Source organism: Bombus vosnesenskii, unplaced genomic scaffold, assembly GCF_011952255.1.
Source record: "Bombus vosnesenskii isolate JDL3184/JDL3185 unplaced genomic scaffold, Bvos_JDL3184-5_v1.1 scf7180000013309, whole genome shotgun sequence".
NCBI classification, from domain to species: Eukaryota; Metazoa; Arthropoda; class Insecta; order Hymenoptera; family Apidae; genus Bombus; species Bombus vosnesenskii.
The window spans coordinates 2,135,076-2,154,967 of NW_022882958.1; the positions used below are offsets into that span (position 1 = coordinate 2,135,076).

Below are 19,892 nucleotides of genomic sequence, written 5' to 3' on the forward strand. Positions count from 1 at the left end.
TTGTACGTATCAGTCACGGTAAAGGTACTGTACGTAGAGAGAGAATTTTCTCTTCTGGCTCAGATATTCGAATACGTACGTATATTTTGATAAACGAAAGTAAATTAATTAAAAAAAGAATCCGGTCGTTATCCACTGGCAATATCGTCTGTCAATAAAAATAAATCCATATGGATATCGGAATTTTGATAGCTACTATCAACTGTGTAGCCGTTCAGGCTAATTTTACACGTTGAAGCATGCAAAATTAGTATCTGTTACGATTTCTTCATTTTTCCTCCGTATCTCTTCGAGATACTCAATCAGAACGATATTCACCATGGCAAACATTCGCGTAAAGTGCTTAACATTTCACGTAGCTTCAGCGAATCGTGTAATCGTGTAATAGAATTCGCGCTACGTTAAAGTCTACGAAATTCGTATCTCGAATGGCTTTTGCTAAAATGAGTTTCCTTTGGAATATAAAGCAAGGAAAATCATTTATTGTTAGAACAGAGAGATTAGAGATGACCAGTTAAAAATTAAAAGAATTAATAATTCTTAGCTCTTGGAAAGAAGAATTAATTTCTTAATTCTCCAATTTGAATTTGACAGCGTTAAAACACGTAACATACGTCACGGTTTTCTCATTGATCGTACTTCTCTCTTAGCGTAATGTGCTCTTCTATATGGAAGGAAAATCATTAATTGTTAGAACAGAGAGATTAGAAATGACCAGTTAAAAATTAAAAGAATTAATAATTCTTAGCTCTTGGAAAGAAGAATTAATTTCTTAATTCTCCAATTTGAATTTGACAGCGTTAAAACACGTAACATACGTCACGGTTTTCTCATTGATCGTACTTCTCTCTTAGCGTAATGTGTTTTTCCATATGGAAGGAAAATCATTAATTGTTAGAACAGAGAGATTAGAAATGACCAGTTAAAAATTAAAAGAATTAATAATTCTTAGCTCTTGGAAAGAAGAATTAATTTCTTAATTCTCCAATTTGAATTTGACAGCGTTAAAACACGTAACATACGTCACGGTTTTCTCATTGATCGTACTTCTCTCTTAGCGTAATGTGCTCTTCTATATGGAAAGAAAATCATTCATTGTTAGAACAGAGAGATTAGAAATGACCAGTTAAAAATTAAAAGAATTAATAATTCTTAGCTCTTGGAAAGAAGAATTAATTTCTTAATTCTCCGACTTGAATTTGACAGCGTTAAAACACGTAACATATGTCACGGTTTTCTCATTGACCGTACTTCTCTCTTAGCGTAATGTGCTCTTCCATATGGAAGGCTCTTCGTCCGTGGCCCGTAACCCAATAGGCTTCCCGTAGGAAGATCATACTTCGGTACAAAGGCTGATCGCTACATCGCACGCGATCACGATGCACGTCATGGAAACTGACGATCTTCATAGCACCATTTGCTCGCTCGTCCTCTGCCACGCCAATATCGCACTCCCTTTTGGAACAAAGTGCACGTCTTCAACACATTTTCTGTATTTAACAAGATGAACCCTGATGTCGTCGAATTTTTCGCTTCGTTCGTAATTTCTACAACAAACTGTATCGATCATCTTCGTTCTTCCCTTTTCCCATCCAAATTGATATATCCATATAATATACTTTTTGTATTTGAAAACGTCTACGCGCTTGAACATCCAATAAATACGATACTATAATTGTATATAATAGTAATATTGTATTGGCAACTAAGCGATTGCGGATTTTGTCAATAGGTGGTATTGATAAAATTATATTGGGTTGGCAACTAAGCGATTGCGGATTTTATCAATACCACCTATTGACAAAATCCGCAATCGCTTAGTTGCCAACCCAATATTTTCTTGAAACATTACCATCTTTCTTATTTTCCTACTTTACGTAACAAAACAAACGATCTTAACGCTCCGATCTTCTTCTCGAATCTAACATCGGTATAACTTTTTACGTTTGAAAATTTGTATATAATTGGACTCGGCGTAAGTTTAACGCTGTAATTATCATTCTTTCGGAAGTTTCTTGCTCGTGTATACTATCAGGCTGCGCGACAAATTCTATCAACATCGGTATATCAGTTTATCGGTATATCAGTTTTTATAATCGCCAACTTTTACATCATCGAACATGCAATTAACTAAATCCCACGCTACCAGCTTCTTCGATTCTTCGATCTTTCTTTAAGCGAGAACAGAACAGAGTACTCGACTCTTTCTTTCTATTTCCGTGCTGACTTAAAAGCACATCGTATAAAAAATATTCTTCGGCTCGAATTGCCGGCAAAGGGGAAGTAACCCCATAGAATCTCAATTAATATTTGAACAAAAAAAGAATATACGCGAATTCGTCGATGCGTGGAATCACGTTGGAGAGCGCGGCTACCATCGCGAAGGATCTTTCAGAGGAAATGAGCCATCCACTGCTTTGTATCCATTCTCTTTTGTACCGCGGACATTTCGTTTCGAAATCGATGAGAAGAGGCGCGGTAAAGGGTTTCGAAAAATACGACGATACGTGCCGACAAAAAGACGTTTTATTCGATTCACAAAGAAGTCCCACATTGTTGGCTGTGCCACTTGAGGCGATGCCCGTGCACTCGACGTTGCTACGGTGTTTCGAGGTTCGAGGGATGCGCTAGAATCGGGCTGTACGTTGCCTCCTGTATTTACGGCTCGTTTTTCCGCGTTTCGACGCGTGGCGATTCGATACAAAGCCTATTGATGCTCACCCGCTGTACAATGTTACTCGTTAAATCTATTTATATATGAAGACATCGTTAATTCCTCGTCGTTTCCTGTTTCACGTTATATATAGAAAGGTATAGAAAATTAGCCGTAGAGGATGTTTCAACATTGGCGACGCTCGATCATCGATGAAATTTTATCGAACAACGAGAAACAAGCGTTAATCGATGAAAGTTCGCGAACTTTCTCGCCAAGATATCGATATCTGTACAAAATGTTCAAAACATCGACGATACGTGCGATTCATACTTCGACGCCTTCAAATTGATATATTCCTGTGGATTAGATTAGCTTCTGCAACTTAAGCTTCTTACGCTAGGTTTTAGATACCAACTTTGTATATAACATTCGATATGAACGTATTGTACGAGTAGACGGACGATTGGTTCTTTATACAAAGATAAATTAAGAGCGCAGGATAAAGCTTGTTTCGTGTAAACTGTCGGCCGCATACGTATGCGCGTTTACATGGCTCAGATAGTCATTAATCAAATTTCTCTTTCTGCTTTTTCGGATTCAACAACTCGTAAAAATTGCGTGGTCAGATTTCGCAAAAAACAATAACCGTATCTTACAATTAACTACATGCACGTTGTTGGTTGGTTGGCATTCGGAAGAAATGCGGGTCTTATTGGTCAATTTACCAGCAACGTACAGTACTTAATTACGTATTGAAGATTGATCTCTTTGAGAATCTTTTGTTGCAAAAATTCTATTTTATTTCGTGCCTTTTATTTGTTTTTGCGTAAGAAATTACCACTCCTCCTTATTTTCGAACTACACCCTATATGTAAAATCATTCTTCGACCGTCATTAAAATGACTTCCCAATCTTGAAACATCCTGTACGTTATTTCGTACGGAACTCGGTTGGTTTCGTGGCTGCGGAACCAGACCTAGTTCCTAGCTATCGTCTTGTTCCTTCGTCGAGAAACTGTATCGCTTAGCCTAAGTTAATACATTTCTAGTATATCGTTCTTCCGTGTTCATTCACTCGTCGTTTCGTTCGACCGTTTCGTTGGCCGCCAGGATTCTCACCAAGTCGTTCGAGGACTCGTCGACGTTCGTGTAGGTCACCGTGTCCCGGTTCTTTCGCCTGATGTCCCAGTGACCGAGCGGTCGTCTCAACAGGAAAAAGCCCGCAGCCAAGACAATTGCCACGACCAATATAAAAATGCAGGCCCACAACACTGGATGTAGCATCGTTGCATCGTCCTCGCATTCCAGCTCGTGACTTGGTATCTCGCTTAGCTGTCTATTCGAGTGTTGTTCGGGAGTTCTGCACCTGTGACAGAGATGAAGCAGTTGTATTTTCCGTATAAACTCGATTCATCGAAACGAAATTTTAGATAATTTAAACGCGAGCTGTTATTATTATAAAACGAGCTATGTCGTGCGAATGAAAAATGATAGATGGAATGATCGACGAACTCCAATTATATCGATTGTTTATGCTCTGATAAATTTAGATAAAGGAAGTTCCACCATAGTAAAGAAAAATATCTTTTTACTGGGTTTTAAATATGTTAGGTGAACGAAGGAAAATAATTTTCCGTATATGGGATAAGGTATTTAATATTGTAACAGAGTATTAGCTTAAGTAGCATGTAAATGTGTTAAAAGATTAATAAAAAAAATAATTTTAGTAGTAGCAGAGACATCTATACTAAATTCGAAAAAACCTTTGTCATTTGCTGCTCGATGCTTCAAACTATCGGCTGTTATTCGATGAAAAGTTTAGGTTGAGTGTTCGGCAGATTTTACTTACTTAATTTGTCGACTAAGAGCCTTCGTAGCGTTTAACATATTTAGCCACTGCATTTTACAGTCGCAATGCCAAGGATTGTTTTCAAAGCTCAAAATCGGTGTTCTCTTTATTATCGACATGAGGTTGTAATCCAAGGTTCTCAGTCCGCAGTTGCTTACCGAGAGCCGTTGCAGTCGTGGTAGAAGACGATCGTTATATGGGATCATTTTTAAGGACATTAATGTTCTCGAACCATCTAAAGACAGTATTTCTAAACTGGTCAAGTTTTCGAAATCGTTAAGTAATAACTCTCTCAGATTTTGCATGTTATTCAGTTTCAGTTCTCGTAACCGAGGCAAATAAACGTCTCGTAGTCGTGATATATGAGTGTTGGACAAGTCGAGCTCTTCTAGATTGACTGGTAGCGATGGAACCCTACTGATGGGATTCATCGATAAATCTAGGGTAGATAAGTTAGTTAGCGTTTTGAAAAACTCCGAGGAAAAATACGACGACGATACGTTGCTCAAATTCAAATATCGCAGCGCCTTTAAGTTCCAGAAAGCGTTTTCATGGATTCCATCGTTGATCGGATTGTTGGCTAACGTAAGATATTCCAAAATCTAAAAGACACGAATCGTTTACAGTATATTCATTTTTCAACTTGTATATTATAAGATAAGAGACAGTTACTTTGAAATGCTCCAACATAGTTTCGTTAACGATAGATAGTTTGTTCGACGAGAGATCGAGTATCTTGAGCTTCGGGATTCGATCGTTGAAGGCATTGTCGTCGATATATTCGAGTTTGTTATGACTGACGTTTAATACTCGTAGATTATACTCGTCTTTACAAAGGAAGAAGAACCTTTGAAGATGATTCTGCGACAGATCCAATATTTCCAAATTTGCAAGGTTAGTAGAACAATCAAGGAAACTGTCAAATTCGTTCTTCCTTAGGATGAGATCGGTAACTTCTTGCAGATTAATCTGTGACTGAATCCTCATGAAAAAGTCTTCTTTCTTCAAACCACGCTCGGACAGATCCACCTAAGATGTGCAGAGAAAGAGAAATAAGATTTCAAAGAAACATTATTCCTGCATGAAGTGAGGAGAAAAATAAACGGAAAATTTCAACATTGTTCCTGCATGTGTCATTCGCGCCAATTTTAAGAGATGCGAGGAAACGAATTTTGGCGCGTCGTTACGTCACAGTAAGTGCCATTACAATTTAAAAAGTCGCGGCGTATCGTGATACAATGCAATATAATACATAATCCTCTATACGTAATTATTTAAATCATCATCAAACGACCAATAAAACCGTTATTGGTGCCACATACAAATATTATAACAACGGACAACGTACAATTCAAAATTCAAAATTACTACGTATCGTACACAATGAATAAGTAAAAAAGTTGTGTAAACAAACGATTTGGGGAACGAAATTAAAAAAAAATGTCACCAAACGGCTCGCGAATCGTTATCAGATCAAGTGTCAAAACGTCGCGTGTATAGACCCACCAATTTCTTCGAGGTCGTGGAAGCAATTAAAACGAGGATTGTGATAGCCCTGAGCCACATTGTCCAGGTGGTGGATGAGTATGTGGTACACAGATAGACGTGATGGAACTTTGATTTCGTTTAAATCGATCACGTCGGGACCGTCTAGTTTCAACTATGCCTCTCACACAACGATCCGATGGAATGGCAACGAATTCATCCGCGGCATACTCTGCTCATGATTACAGTGCCGAATTAAGAGGGGATCAGGAGGGGCCTCAACATCCTGATGCAGTTGCTTGACCGATTTCCCTCTTTTTCGCGCCGTATTTTATAAGCTTTATTGCTTTATGGAAATCTTTCAGCGATATTCGAATCACTTTATTATACTTTAGAATTTTATTTATTTTATTATTTTATTACTTTACTTATACTTTAACTTTTAACTTTCTTACACAACTTATAAATGATTTAATTTCCTTCACATCACGTAAAGTATAAACTTCGCCTGCAATAAATTTAGTTGCAAATAAAAAAAAGTCAGGTCGATAATTACTACGAATTTAATCGATAATTATTACGAAGAGCTTTCGAACTATTTAATTCTTCGTGGTAATTCTCAGTAATAATTTTTGGTTCGTTGCCAATGATAAAATATAAGTATCGTGTTCCTTAAAATTTGAATTATTCAGTCGAATCCTTCTCACGATATTATTACATATATTAATATTTATACACTTTTCATTCGATATTTCAGTCAAAATTTGCCATTGAGTATCTTTTTGAATTTTCAATTTCTCTTCAATTTTTCCATCAATTTTACACCATGGTCACGTTTATTAAACGACTTGCACAACGCTGCTGGCGAACGTGAAATGTAAAAAAAAATTCTTCAAATGTCCTTTCGAATGGATTCACGGGGCGCGCATCGTGTTAATCCGTTCTCGAACAGTTCAGAATCCGAAAGGCTAACGCACCACTTTTTCGATAAAGCGAGATTACGTCCCCGATCCGCTCTTATGGTCTGCCCTGCGTTTGCTTTTTTCTTCCCATTAATCGCGTGTTTTTTCAATTAATTTATATTCGCACTACGATATCGCGCGACAAAACTTATTGCCATTAAACGCGGGACAATTAAAAAAAAAAAAATATCGGATGGAGGTAGAGAAAAGAAACAGGAATGGTTGGCATATGACGACGATGCACCATTAATATCATTGTACTCGAATGCACGACTAATTATTAGACAGTCGACGGAAACGTTGAAGCATATCTGGTTAACTCCCAACGTCGCGATAAAGTTGGCTCCACCAAGCATGTAGGCTACGATAATGCGTTGCGCTATAGTTTTATTGCAATTAATATAAAGTTCAATGTTTTTTGTTTCATGCCTGTGATACGACTCATCTTTTGATGATTTTTTCTTTTTCTCCTTCCAATTTAAAATCTTATATCAGCAATGTACATTTTTTTTCATCTTGAAAGTGTGATACTAAAAACGGGTAAGATAAGATTCAATATCTCTTTTACTAGGGTATTACAAATTGTTGTAATTAGAGATATATGTAATACCGTTTAATGGATTGATTTGTCAGAGATTGTATGTTTAGACCATCATGTCTTTCATTTTACTTGAGCATCAACTTTAAATATATTATGTAAGATCATCGAGTTAGAACTTTAATCGTTGAAAGGTTAACATAGTTTATTAGGGAAGTCTGACGTACGACGAACGCACAGATATTGGCTATCGATTGGAAAATCTATCTTGGAAAATCAATTGTGTAAATATAATATAAATGAAACAGTTTGTCAAGATTCGAGCATATCTTATATAGTATTCGCGTCACCGATGAATTATTGCCGCCAAGATGTGTGATATACGTATATATAACAACAAATACTTTAATATTTTCGACGCGTGTACAATAACAGTGGCAAGAGGGTCATTCACTTTTTTGGAGTTTGAGGTGTGCTTGTCGCTTTGAACACCAATGGATTCGATACTCGGAATATGCTCGGTAACATTGTAGCTAGGGTACCAAATACTTCCTCCGACATTCCCTAGAAAATACAAATATTTGATAAAAAAAGTTGTTAATTACATGGAACTATCATTTGTTGTAATGCATCTTTAGGATTCAAATTAAATCACCTTTGGTACCAGAAATTGCAGATTCTTCAATTCAGCACCACCCCAAGATGCCATTTCTATCATGAACCCTTTTACACATTTGAAAACTAATTCTGCTCTCTTTGTACACCACGCAACAGTCATATCCTAGGACAATAAAATAAGATTTATAATATAATATTATTAATCATTTACTATAATTAGATAATATTTCTCAACAAAGTATTAGTACAGAGATTATTTTTTTTAAGTGAAATATACCTCCGACATTTCATGAACAAGAAGTATTGGAATAGTTAGTGTGGTTACATCGTTGCAACAAGCAGTTTTCAAAATATTTCGTAATCCTAAAATGGCCGGGTGCCTCGAATTGATATCGCCTGCAAATTAAGTAAAACTGTTATCAACATGAAGCATCTGTAGCGAAATAAATACATATTTATTACTCACCAGATCGCAATGAATCGTTCACTACCATGTGGAAAATTACATGAACTTGCGCTAAATTTGAATGCCTCGTAATATAAACATCGCCTGTCTGTAAACTTTTGCTGCCTGTTGATCTTTTTGTCTGTAGAAAAAAAATGCATTTAGACTGAATTGGATGAGATATCAATATCTACTTTCTTTTTAGTTTACTTTTACGTACTTGTGAATCGTTTCCCTCTTTGTGATGCGCTTGCCTCCAGGCAACAGCATCTTTCACATCCTCTCGAATTTTTTCTAGTTGTTCATCGATTGGTGGGAAGTGAAACTCTGTCGTTAATTGACATATTGAACATAATTCTAAAAGAAAATTTGATTGTTAATAAGATATGTATAATCGAACAATAGCACTTGTTAATTTAGTACTCAACAAAATAAAGTGATACCTTTCGTTATTCCCGAATAACTTCCTAAATGATTGTCGCTCAATAATACTAATCCACACAAATCATTAGAATATAATCCAAGAGCAGTCTGTAGTCTTTGAGGCGTTGGATCCATTCTATTTTAAAAGAAACGAAATGCTTTTTTTCAAACTGAATTTTAATACAAGGTAATCGTAGTGTCTTTTTTTGTTTTTGTTTTTTCTAATTTACCAACCCAGACTCGCTCTTTTTTGTTCTACAAAAATCTAAAACATCGCCTGTCAGTATACGTATATTGTGCATCTGTTTCATCTGGGAACCCAAATGTATAGTGAAACTTTCTTCCAAGATAGGATATTCAGCCGTGTTCTTCTCTTCGCTATGAACAAAATTGTCTAACGCCGGTCGTATCGGTGGCATCGTCAGAATTGGAGAACCCCTAATAGTCATATAATCTATAACTACCAAGCCCATATCGCATGTCTATTCATTATATTTATATATACGTACACTGGACTCGGCAACATGTTAGTCTGCTGCTCTTCGAGTAACCTCATGATCCAGTTACGATATTGTCGCCTTTGTTCTAATTTCAGTGCGTCAACTCTTGACCCCCAGTGACCTTGCAATAAACTTTGTTCCTCAAAATGTCGTCCCGCCATCTCGTTTATAGATTTTTCGGTAGAACCAGCTTCGAGAGCTTCTACAGCGACTCGCATCTCCTCAGTTTGCCTAAAATTCATTTTTCTGATGTTTCTCTGTTCTCTTCTTTTTTTCATGCATTCGTGGAATAAAGACGAGTTATTTGTGTTTCAAAATCAATATTGAATCATTTGTATTTGTACAATTACAGGTCAAAACAAAAATGTTAAAATGTCAGAAAATTTTAATTGGAGCTCTACTTTTATTTATGTTAGATAGAGATGAGTTAACTGCATTTCAGTTTTTATATTCTGTAAATGACATTCATTCATATCACTATCATTATAATCAAAAGATATAGTCCGGAAATAGGGAGCATAGAGTACAAGGTTCAATTATAAAAAAATGACTGTTGACTTATATTGAAGCTGTTAATAATCTACATGAAAGGTCAGTGCAAGTGATAATTTATATTACATGAACTGCTGTGTGTAATATAAATAGATACTAGTATATGAATTTGGTCTTTATTTTGTAGTGTAATATGTAAACAGAAGAACATAAAAAATAATATGTACAAAGCATTCTGTACATACAAAACAATATGTACAACATAATACAATATTGCTACTAACTTTTGAGTAAGTTGTTCATACTGGGAGTCCCTCATCTGAATAACTTCAGTTACTTCTCTTCCATGTTTATGTTCCGCTTGAAGGATGGGCTCTAATGATGGAGAGTGTACCAATCTATGATATGCAACAGCAAACAATTCTTCGTCCGTTGTTCCAATAGGATCAGCATATTCTACTGTTTTCTGCTTATAGATTTTTTCCCAGTTTTTAATAATATCTTCAATATCTAAGGTCCCAGATTTTGCATTTTCAAGAGCTTTTTCTGCTTTCTCATCATAAAATTCTAATGTTAATGTTTTAATAGTATGCTCCAATGATTCCAATAGGTCTAATTCCACATAGCATGGCAATTTAAAAGATGACATTATACGGTGCATAAGTTCCTTGACATTTCCACGATAAGGTATCTTTAATGGAACTTCCAATACATATTCTTGGTTTGTAGTACATGTTGGAAATTTATATATAAATGTTTTCTCTATATACTCATCCTCAGGCATATTCATATCTTCTAGAATAGTCTTTCATTATACTTTACAGCCCAGATATTTATTTTCTAAAGAAAGAGAGATAAAGAGAAAGAAATCTTTAATTAGTTTTTATAAAAGAAATTATGCAAAAAAAAAATTAACTTAATTTAACATTTAACTCTTAAAATATCAGGAATAATAAAGAGGAAGGTCAGCTTATTTCTCTGTAGTCAATAATGTTTTGCAGAGATCTGCTTTCACAATATTCCAGTCATAAGGTCAACGATAAGTTATAGAAACACCTCTGATTGCACCTCTTATCTATAATATATTAAAAACAATTATTTTCATGTATTAATTGTAATGGCTTTAGATTTGGCTTTCAGATAAACTTGTTATCAAACGCATATAAATCCGAGATTACTCTTATAAAAAAGTCAATTAAAAACATGCAACAAGTAATTTTAATGCAATTAAAAATGTTTATAATAAAATTCGATATCAAGCATTTTTAAATGTATTCTGTACACTGTGTCATGTGCAATTTTTTGAAATAAATATGTCTTTCAACTTTTCTTACCGACTTATGAGGGCGCTAGTAGAAAGGTCTCTGATTTGTTTATAAATAATTATTTCGATGAATGTACTATTGAGTAATGATTTAAAACTCTAGCAACATTTATTTTAGATTCCCATGGAATGTAAATGCTTTTAAAAATATATGTAAAACAGCAGATATCATATTAAATTAATATATTTGCTACATCTCTTTACTTATGACTACTAATCTAAACCTTGAAAATTATACTTGCAAGATGTTTATACTTTCGAAGCTAGCTATCCTTACCTTGTCAAGCGTGTTGTCACGTGGAAAGCTTGTTTCTGATTTGTTTCAAGTAAAACATTCTAAACGAACAAACGAAACACACACATAACAGTCGTAGAAACCATTTAACGCCCTCCAATCATTTGATCACCAGTTCGACCAACCTAAACATTATGTATATCGTTTAAGTATGTATAGAATATGTTGTTTACTGCGTTATATTTCGAACGTATAGAATTAACAAACAAAATTTTGTTGGGTTAATCAATTACATCAAGTATTATAATTTATTGAGTACTGAATGATTGTCGCCTGCTCTTATTATTTGAATTAATATATTGTTATGTTGGCTGCATTCTACGAGACGTAGACGTCGGCGAAATTTTGGATCGTGATTTTGGCGGTAGTAGATTTTCAAGTATTAAATCACATTTTTGAATATGGTTGGAGACAAAAGCCAAAATGTAGAACTAACAGACCATGAAGCTGAATTATACGATAGACAAATTCGCTTATGGGGTTTAGAATCACAGAAACGGCAAGTAAAATACAATCTAACCTAAAATTTCTGAAGTTTCAAAATACAATATAAGTTATTGTTTTATACAATTAATTAAGAAATACATTAGCAATATATACTTAATTACCGGGATATAAACATTCGATTTATAAGTGTTTTTTGAGTTGATGTGTAATATTAAACAATTATAGGTTACGAGAGGCGAAAATTTTATTAATAGGTCTGAATGGATATGGAGCAGAAATAGCAAAAAACATTATTTTAGCAGGCGTTAAAGCAATTACATTTTTGGATCATAGAAATGTAACAGTTCAGGATCGGTGCTCACAATTTTTAGCACCTAGAGAATTACTTGGAAAAAATGTAGGTAAACAACTTCAGATATAGAGGAAGGTATATTATTTATATGAATATCATGTTCATAGAGGGCTGAAGCATCTGTGCAGAGAGCACAAAGTCTAAACCCTATGGTTAATGTAAAAGCAGATACATCTAATGTTGACGATAAACCAGATAAGTATTTTAGCAAATTCAATGTAGTCTGTGCAACACAATGTACTATAACGCAAATAAAGAGGATTAACGAGGCATGTAGAAAACATAATACTAAGTTCTTTAGTGGAGATGTATGGGGATCGCTAGGTTATACTTTTGCTGATTTAATGACTCATGAATATGTAGAGTAAGTAGATTTCTAAATCAAGTTTTTGGAAGTGGTTTTGTTAATGTACGTAAGTTATTAAAAGCAAGAATTATTTTATTTCACAGAGATGTAATACAAACAAAGAAAATACAAATCTCGGAAAGCGGTGAACCTATGCAAAAGGACAAATTTGAAAATATCGTTGTAACTGAAAGACACGTAGACACTTTTGTACCTTTTAAATCAATTTTAAATATTACAAAATCTTCTCTTCCTAAAGATTCAGAAATATATTATATGATACTAAGTAAGTGTTTTGGAAAAAGATTTTTATAATAGTAAGGACACTTTTATATTATCTATTCTTATTTTAGTAATGCTCAATTATCGTGAAAAGTATGGCAAAGATCCATTGCCTAGTGAAAGAGGTTCTGAAGATTTTGCGGCTGAAGCTGCAGGAATTATTAAAAAATACGATCTTGAGGATAAAATAAATCATTTAGTCGAGTATGTATTAGAAAAATTGTTATATTATTTAAAAAGTTTACGTTTAATCTATTAAAAACTATATAGTAAAATTTATCATTGATACAGGGGTGATTTATACGCACAAATTAGTCCAGTGTGTGCCATTGTTGGAGGTATTATGGGTCAAGAAATAATTAAAACAGTTTCACAAAAAGGTACACCACATAATAATTTGTTTGTTTTTAATCCAGATACATTGTGTGGAAAGATTTTAAGATTAGGTCAGTCATAATTTTGCAGGGTGGTATGTTTTAAGTGCTTTTTTGTATTACCGACTATTTCATAATTTCGTAAGAATGAAATAAATTTGCTAAAAAAGAAAGAAAGATACTATTGTGTTACAGCTATGTTCCTTCATGCTTTATTCTTCTTTAATGAGAAGTTAGAATCCACAAATAATACAATATTATGTGTAATCACATCATCAATCACATCATCATAAAATGTCAGAAATTCTTTATACATTTATTTCAGGAAAGAATATTTTTCGAGGCTTTCCTGGCATATATTTTTGATTCAGGATTTCTTTCACTTCGAATTACATTACACTTCTTATATCTCGCTTCAAAACCGAAAAGAACATATCGCTCGAGTTTTGGAGCTGTAGTTACGAATTGCCGAGGTTTCCAATGTTTATATTAAATATATGTTGCATTTTCATGTTCTTCATTTCGCGGCATATAAAAGTCAAATGCATACGTAAATGTAGTTTATCACAGCCCACACGGGTTCTAAGATATTTTTGTTCAACGTGTACAATCCTCGGAAACGAAGGGGTCGTCGCGCGTACGTGGAAATATGACTCACTTTCCCGGCTTCCGCCGGGGCAATTTGTGACCCGCTTTGCGGATTTTTTTCGTGTCCTTTCGCGTGGAAAACGCGGTGGGAAACGTGAAATGGAAATTGAAAAATTGGAAAAGGGGGAGTCGAGTTGGAGCACGGCTCGTTATGCTTTATCGGCTCGCTCGATATTACCTTCGTTGCCGCGACAATCTCTTTTTATGCTTCGACATTATTTAAAACGTTGTACCCTTTCGTGCAATCTCTCTGATGAAATCCCATCACTTTTCAATGTCCAAGTTTAATCGACTTTATTCTACGAGAATTTCAAAGTCTCTAAATATATACAATATACAGGGTATTTCAAAGCGTACAATCAATTGTACGTATCGATTCAGGTTTACTTTCCAAGTTATTTAGTTTTGCGGGCATGTTTTACCTATTTCACCTTCTTTTACGTTATTCATATCCATTCATATTCATTTTTTTTCATAGATTCTTTTAATTTTCATTGCTATCTCTATTTCAGCGATGGTAATCAAATACTGTACAGTGTTGGATATTTGATATTTATTTTACCTTAACACCATAAAAGATGTAATAAACATGAACAGCGTCACCAAGGTCTGATAAGTACGGAGAAACGGAGCACGTCTCCATTATTTATACCCGTCTATTTACTTCTCTCGTCTCAACTTTCATAATTACCTTTTTCTTGATGAGTGTAATCAGATATTTTACTATATTATCTAACCCAATCCGAAGAGATTTAATAAACATGAACAACGACATGAAATCTGATAGGTATAGACAAGTTATCCAACATCAAATTATTTAATTACGCTATGATCCTGCGCCAAGCAATTGCTTTCACGCGAAGTATCATACCTTGTTTCCTTGTCCACGCGTATCAGCTTCGTACGTAGGTGCTTGAGAATCGATTCGTTTTTATGACGTATCGTCTTTTCCCATGGACACGATGTCGCGTGTCCCAATGATCATCGCGAACGATCGTACGTAAACGCGAGGAATTAGCTTGTCAAATGTTCCTCGTGTATATCCTTCTCCTCCTTCTCCTCCTCTTCAATTACAGGTACTTACAGGCGTGTACAATCGGGTTCCTTAACGATGCGTGCACGTGCTTTCACGGCTGTCGAATTATCTTTCACGAGGCGCTTTCACTCGCGTGTCTCCTGCTCGTTGAAAAACCATTAACTCAGCCGAAACTCGTATACGAACTGGTCACCCTTGCTTCCCTTAAATCGCGTTGGTACGCTCCTTCGCGTTCGCTCTGCTGGTCCAGACTAGGTTGAACCGTTACGTGACTGATGTGCCGTCACATGTCCGCGAGCGCGACCAATTGTGTTGACTGGTGATTTATAAATTTAATAGTCCATCGTCATTCTGCCGGAAAAGAGTCTGTCTCGGTCTCGAGAATCTTGCTCGGCCGACAGATAAAAAGTTTCGTCGTTGCGAATGGGCGGAGATTGTTTGAATCTCTGAGCAGTGAATTTATTTCCGTTGGTAAACGTAATTTCTGGGTTTGAAGTTTAGATTATTATTACTAAATTGTGGAATCGGTCAGTTCGTAAAGGCTATTTGTAAAGGATTATTCCTTATAATGTACTTTTTAATCGAACGAGTTTGCAGAGGGTGGTTTAGATTCTAAGGAATTATCAAATTGATTAATTTGCAAAGGGTAGTTTATAGAGCGGAGTTCTAAGTGGAAAAATTCGAAAATTCATTAATTTGTAGAGCACAGCGTATAGAATTTATGGATACGGTTCCTAAAACAAAATATTTTACAATTCATCACTTTACAGAGGCTAGTTATACAGGGTGGTTGGTAACTGGTGGTACAAGCGGAAAGGGGGTGATTCTACGCGAAAAAAGAAGTCGAAAATATAGAATAAAAATTTTTCGTTCGAGGCTTTGTTTTCGAGAAAATCGAGTTTAAATTTTCGCTCGGTACGCGTGCACTTTATCACGTCTTGTTATAACGGATCTCACTGTAGATCGTTGTCTCGATGGAAAAATTAAAAAAAAAAAATTTTGTTCTATATTTTTGACTTCTTTTTTCGCGTAGAATCCCTTTCCGCTTGTACCACCAGTTACCAACCACTCTGTATATATAAAATTATCATATATATCGTCAAATATTTATTAAAATTTATCTCACTGTTAAATATATTACTATGCGTTATTGTTAAATATATTTAATATGTTAAATATTGTTTCGTATAAAAATCTTGCGATCAATTAATATGTATACAACTCGTGGGCTTTGATTTTAATTAAAAAGAAATCCTGGAATTGATTAGTTTGTAAACGGCAATTCATAGAGTTCACGCTACTTTAGCGAAACAAATCCTGAAATTCTTTGCTTACCCTTGTAAAGCTTTTTTTTTTCAATAAAAAAAATCGTGGAATTAACCAGTTCGTAGATGGCAGTTTAAAGACCTTATGGGACGTTTGTTTGACGTTTTGGTACGAAATCGTATAGCTACTGTACCTGTTATCGATGCAATGGTATGGTTTTATCGCGAGAACATTCGCCAGGTTCGCGTATCAGCAACGTGGAAATGCTCACGGTAGTTCTGAAATATGATCGACCCGCGCAACAATTTACTCGCGATATTATCTCACGGCAAATAGGCTAGAAGACGTAGAGGTACTTCCCGTGAGTCAGGTAAGGAATTTACCAAGACTACTGTCACGGCTGCCGCGCGTACATTCATTGAATCAATACGACACGTACGCCTCTAGGAATGTTAAATGACTGCGGAGGAGCAAACGTAGAGGAACGCGTGTTTCATTTCCAGCGATATGCTCGTTTGAACGTTCCACCAAATTGCTCGTTAAAACGAAATTATCGTCACGCAAACGCGCCTGAATGATTTTATTCTTGAAAACATAACTTTGCAATTTTCAGTTTATGATTTCGTGTGTTACGGCTCCTACATATTTTTCATTTCTCTGTTTCTTACACGAGTGCGTCATGATTATTCATTCTCACGTTCCTCTTGTGGAAGAATCGTACAAAAATTAAAAAATCGAAACAAAAACACACCTGCCGAAGCAATAACGTTACTTGGACGATTGGATCGATGCAACGTATGCGTCAATGGCAGCGAATGTGTAAATTACGAGCGCGGTTATTTTACGCAATTTTGTAATTTTGTGCAATGATATCGAAAATTTAACGAAAACGGTTACTTAACCGCGAATTGTCAAATTGAAGACGAACGTAAGTAAACGAACGTTTGTCGGTCTAACTTACTATCGAGTTTCCAAGTCTAAGAATTAAATAAATTTAAAAATTTATTATATGGACATAAACTAGTTTGCAGAACACTTTTGAGACAAGAGTCCATCGTAGACGAAGAAAGAAGAAAGAAGACGAAGAAAAAGAACGAATGGAAGAGGGTGCGCCCTTTATACATTGCGGCTGTACACGTTGATTTATGATGCGACGAAAATTATTGCCGCTGTTAAAATATCTCGAGACGTATTTATTGACAGATACGCGTTGCCTCCGCGAGATCATTCGTAAAACGAGGTGGTCCTCGAGACAACAAGGCAATGCCGACTCTAAATGCTATCCGTAAAGCCTCTCGGTACAAACGAATCGTAAAGGTACCATTTTTGCCAGAAACTGGTCGCCTTTCTTCCAAATATGCAACTTTAATAGCTTCCCATCAAGACTTCCGGGCGTTGAAATCAAAGTTTCCGAGCATTTTACAGTTTAACCGAGCAAAGTACTTTCTCGCGTCATCGAGCAATTCGTGCAAGTCTTTTTATCTCTATTATAGTCTTTAATTTCGATAATCTTTTTAAGTACTGTAATCTTTTATTTATGATACGAAGAATATTTATGTTATGTAGTAAAAAGATGAAAGCCTAAAGAAATCTCGAGATCCGAGAATTGGTAGAATATTCAGCATTAGGTACCTAAGTCGACGATGCTATAACAACAATTAAGAAGCTTTTTAGATACTCTTTTTTATGTTGAATCCAACAGAAGGGAAATTAAGATCTTTATCCCTTGTTAAGTTTTAAAATCGCGACAACAGATGTAATCGTTCTGCGAATCTTTTTCTAGGAGAAAATTCATCGCGAATGTATCAGTTAAACATCGAACTAGAAATAATTATGGTAATTATACGTTGTTTTTTTAAAAGTAAATTACATATAGCTGGAATAGATCATTGAGATTTCCTAACGCCTAACGAAGAAAGAAACAAAGCGAATTAGGCTTTGTACGATAACATAACTGTTCTATCATACACAAGATTAAGCGATGACAAAAATGATATTGTAACAATCGTTTAAATTACCGCTTTCTAATAATCTGCCCATGTTTATAGAAATGAACTAAATTTCGAAGAAAATTTGGAAAATCCCTTCGTCAAAGAGAGAACGCGACGCCTGGCGCCTACGACACGCGATTTCAAGCGTCGCCGGTGGTGGCCGACTAAAATTAACCTTTCCGGCAACAACCCCTACGATTCCCCGTGTAAACATGCAACGGGAGTCGCCGTTGTGTTCGTCGCCGTGCTAAATCGTCCGCGCTTGTAATATTCGGGCAAGGATCGTCGGCGGCGGCAAAAATTGCGTACGTGAGGCAACTGCTTACGACTTCGTTCGTTTACTAGCCGCTTCCTATTTATACCAAACCGCCACGATGTTTTCACCTTATCAGTGTGTTATTTTCTCTATCTCTACTTAGCCTCGGTTTATTAACTTCTTCCTCCAAAGGAACTATTTTCAAGGTTTCGTTTTGTGGTCGCGTTTCCACCCTTTTACGACGAGAACTTTTCTTTTATCAATGAATGTAATAACGTAATAGCGTGGACAATAAGGTGGCAAATTCGAAAGCGATATAGCTGAATTATAATTTGAAAAATGGGATATTAATTCCGCTTATAATTGGATTCTATCCGATTCCAACAAGTTTCGGTAGTGCGAGATATTATAGTAATCCAGCGGTTTCTTTAAAAGTCACCTACAAACGTAGTTCTTATAAATTAATGCTCTACGTTTATTATATTTCCTCAAGTCATGGAAACGTATCGCAGCAAAGATAAAAGTTATTTAATTATGAAACCAGAGAGGTGATACTTTTAAAAGTTACATTACGCGACTAAATTCAAACTCTCAAAGTCTTCGCTTACACCGCTATGATTTTTCTTCCTTGTTATCAACCTCGTTTAAGGAGTTTCGTTGCTCGTTCCGAGGACGAGATCTTGCGTACATGAAATTTTGCAAACGAATCCGAAGAAGGAAGGCATAAAAGGTTTTCATGGTTGATTTTCTGACCGTAAAGACATAAAATATTTTGTCGTGACGCATTGGAGGCGCGTGGATCACCGGTCTTCGAGTGCATTAACAAAATAACGTAATAAAATCTGCCCCCGCGGTCGCTGCTCTTTGTCCCTTCACCTCTTTCACCTCTTTCACCCCTTTTCGCCCCATTTTCGCTCCAACTTCTCTCGTTCGTTCTTTCTTTCCTCTGTCACACTCGTTTCTTTCGTTCGTTTTTCTTTTTCTAGGTGGCCGCTCGTAAAATCTGATACATTGTGCGACCAGCCGTGGCGTATTCGTCATGTCGAGACACACCGAGGACACGCGATCGACGAAACGAAAGGATTGACCCCGTGGAACGTCCGTGACCAACCATCTTCTTTTTCTCTGCCAGGCACCTACGACTCCAGCGTTCCACGAAGTATCGATTTATGGGGTGAGTCGTATGAATACTTCCTTCCGTGGATTTTTATGCCGTGCATGATGCATGTAATTCAGCGTTTTACTGCTCACAGCGAGATATCCTTGATTACATTGTGTCTGACTTGCTTTCGGATATCGCGATGTTAT

General features: G+C 35.9%; 3 protein-coding genes across 9 annotated transcripts; 1 reads left to right on the plus strand and 2 right to left on the minus strand.

Annotated features, from left to right (window-relative positions):
• Positions 1–2,507: 2,507 nt before the first annotated feature.
• On the minus strand, positions 2,508–6,375 carry LOC117234783 (leucine-rich repeat neuronal protein 1-like). 2 transcript variants are annotated; one of them, XM_033496318.1, is made up of 5 exons: positions 6,011–6,375; positions 5,177–5,533; positions 4,505–5,106; positions 3,775–4,021; positions 2,509–2,747 (listed from the first exon to the last, which is right to left on the minus strand). In XM_033496318.1, exons 1-5 carry the CDS (start codon positions 6,068–6,070, stop codon positions 2,742–2,744), a joined length of 1,272 nt encoding a protein of 423 aa, XP_033352209.1. In that variant the 5' UTR covers positions 6,071–6,375; the 3' UTR covers positions 2,509–2,741. The 2 variants fall into 2 exon arrangements, with proteins under 2 accessions (XP_033352208.1, XP_033352209.1); XM_033496317.1 differs by having other exon boundaries at positions 2,508–4,021.
• A 1,301-nt stretch (positions 6,376–7,676) lies between these two features.
• Positions 7,677–15,352, minus strand: LOC117234780 (protein C12orf4 homolog). 6 transcript variants are annotated; one of them, XM_033496314.1, is made up of 11 exons: positions 11,547–11,711; positions 11,486–11,487; positions 10,252–10,807; positions 9,485–9,706; positions 9,210–9,413; positions 8,996–9,111; positions 8,773–8,909; positions 8,574–8,694; positions 8,385–8,503; positions 8,145–8,270; positions 7,677–8,053 (listed from the first exon to the last, which is right to left on the minus strand). In XM_033496314.1, the coding sequence occupies exons 3-11, from the start codon at positions 10,755–10,757 to the stop codon at positions 7,940–7,942; spliced, it is 1,665 nt and encodes a 554-aa protein (XP_033352205.1). In that variant the 5' UTR covers positions 10,758–10,807; positions 11,486–11,487; positions 11,547–11,711; the 3' UTR covers positions 7,677–7,939. The 6 variants fall into 6 exon arrangements, with proteins under 6 accessions (XP_033352205.1, XP_033352204.1, XP_033352201.1 ...); XM_033496313.1 differs by lacking the exon at positions 11,486–11,487 and adding an exon at positions 10,901–11,042 and having other exon boundaries at positions 7,912–8,053; positions 11,569–11,711; XM_033496310.1 differs by lacking the exons at positions 11,486–11,487; positions 11,547–11,711 and adding an exon at positions 15,120–15,352 and having other exon boundaries at positions 7,912–8,053.
• Positions 11,783–13,636, plus strand: LOC117234784 (SUMO-activating enzyme subunit 1). Its single transcript, XM_033496319.1, has 6 exons — positions 11,783–12,085; positions 12,259–12,430; positions 12,493–12,749; positions 12,836–13,017; positions 13,085–13,217; positions 13,305–13,636. The coding sequence occupies exons 1-6, from the start codon at positions 11,988–11,990 to the stop codon at positions 13,468–13,470; spliced, it is 1,008 nt and encodes a 335-aa protein (XP_033352210.1). The 5' UTR covers positions 11,783–11,987; the 3' UTR covers positions 13,471–13,636.
• Positions 15,353–19,892: the final 4,540 nt, after the last annotated feature.

Bases quoted from the DNA above. Each gene is read 5' to 3' on its own strand.
- LOC117234783 (XM_033496317.1), bottom strand. From the start codon at position 6,070: ATGTGGCTCAGGGCTATCACAATCCTCGTTTTAATTGCTTCCACGACC. The intron at 5,107-5,176 runs GTAACTGTCTCT...CGTGTCTTTTAG, and splicing joins CTATGTTGGAGCATTTCAAA to ATTTTGGAATATCTTACGTT. The intron at 4,022-4,504 runs GTAAGTAAAATC...TCTCTGTCACAG, and splicing joins GCTCTTAGTCGACAAATTAA to GTGCAGAACTCCCGAACAAC.
- LOC117234784 (XM_033496319.1), top strand. From the start codon at position 11,988: ATGGTTGGAGACAAAAGCCAAAATGTAGAACTAACAGACCATGAAGCT. The intron at 12,086-12,258 runs GCAAGTAAAATA...AAACAATTATAG, and splicing joins GGTTTAGAATCACAGAAACG to GTTACGAGAGGCGAAAATTT. The intron at 13,218-13,304 runs GTATGTATTAGA...TCATTGATACAG, and splicing joins AAAATAAATCATTTAGTCGA to GGGTGATTTATACGCACAAA.
- LOC117234780 (XM_033496314.1), bottom strand. From the start codon at position 10,757: ATGAATATGCCTGAGGATGAGTATATAGAGAAAACATTTATATATAAA. The intron at 9,414-9,484 runs GTACGTATATAT...TATGACTATTAG, and splicing joins AACATGTTGCCGAGTCCAGT to GGGTTCTCCAATTCTGACGA. The intron at 8,910-8,995 runs GTATCACTTTAT...ATTTTCTTTTAG, and splicing joins TTATTCGGGAATAACGAAAG to AATTATGTTCAATATGTCAA.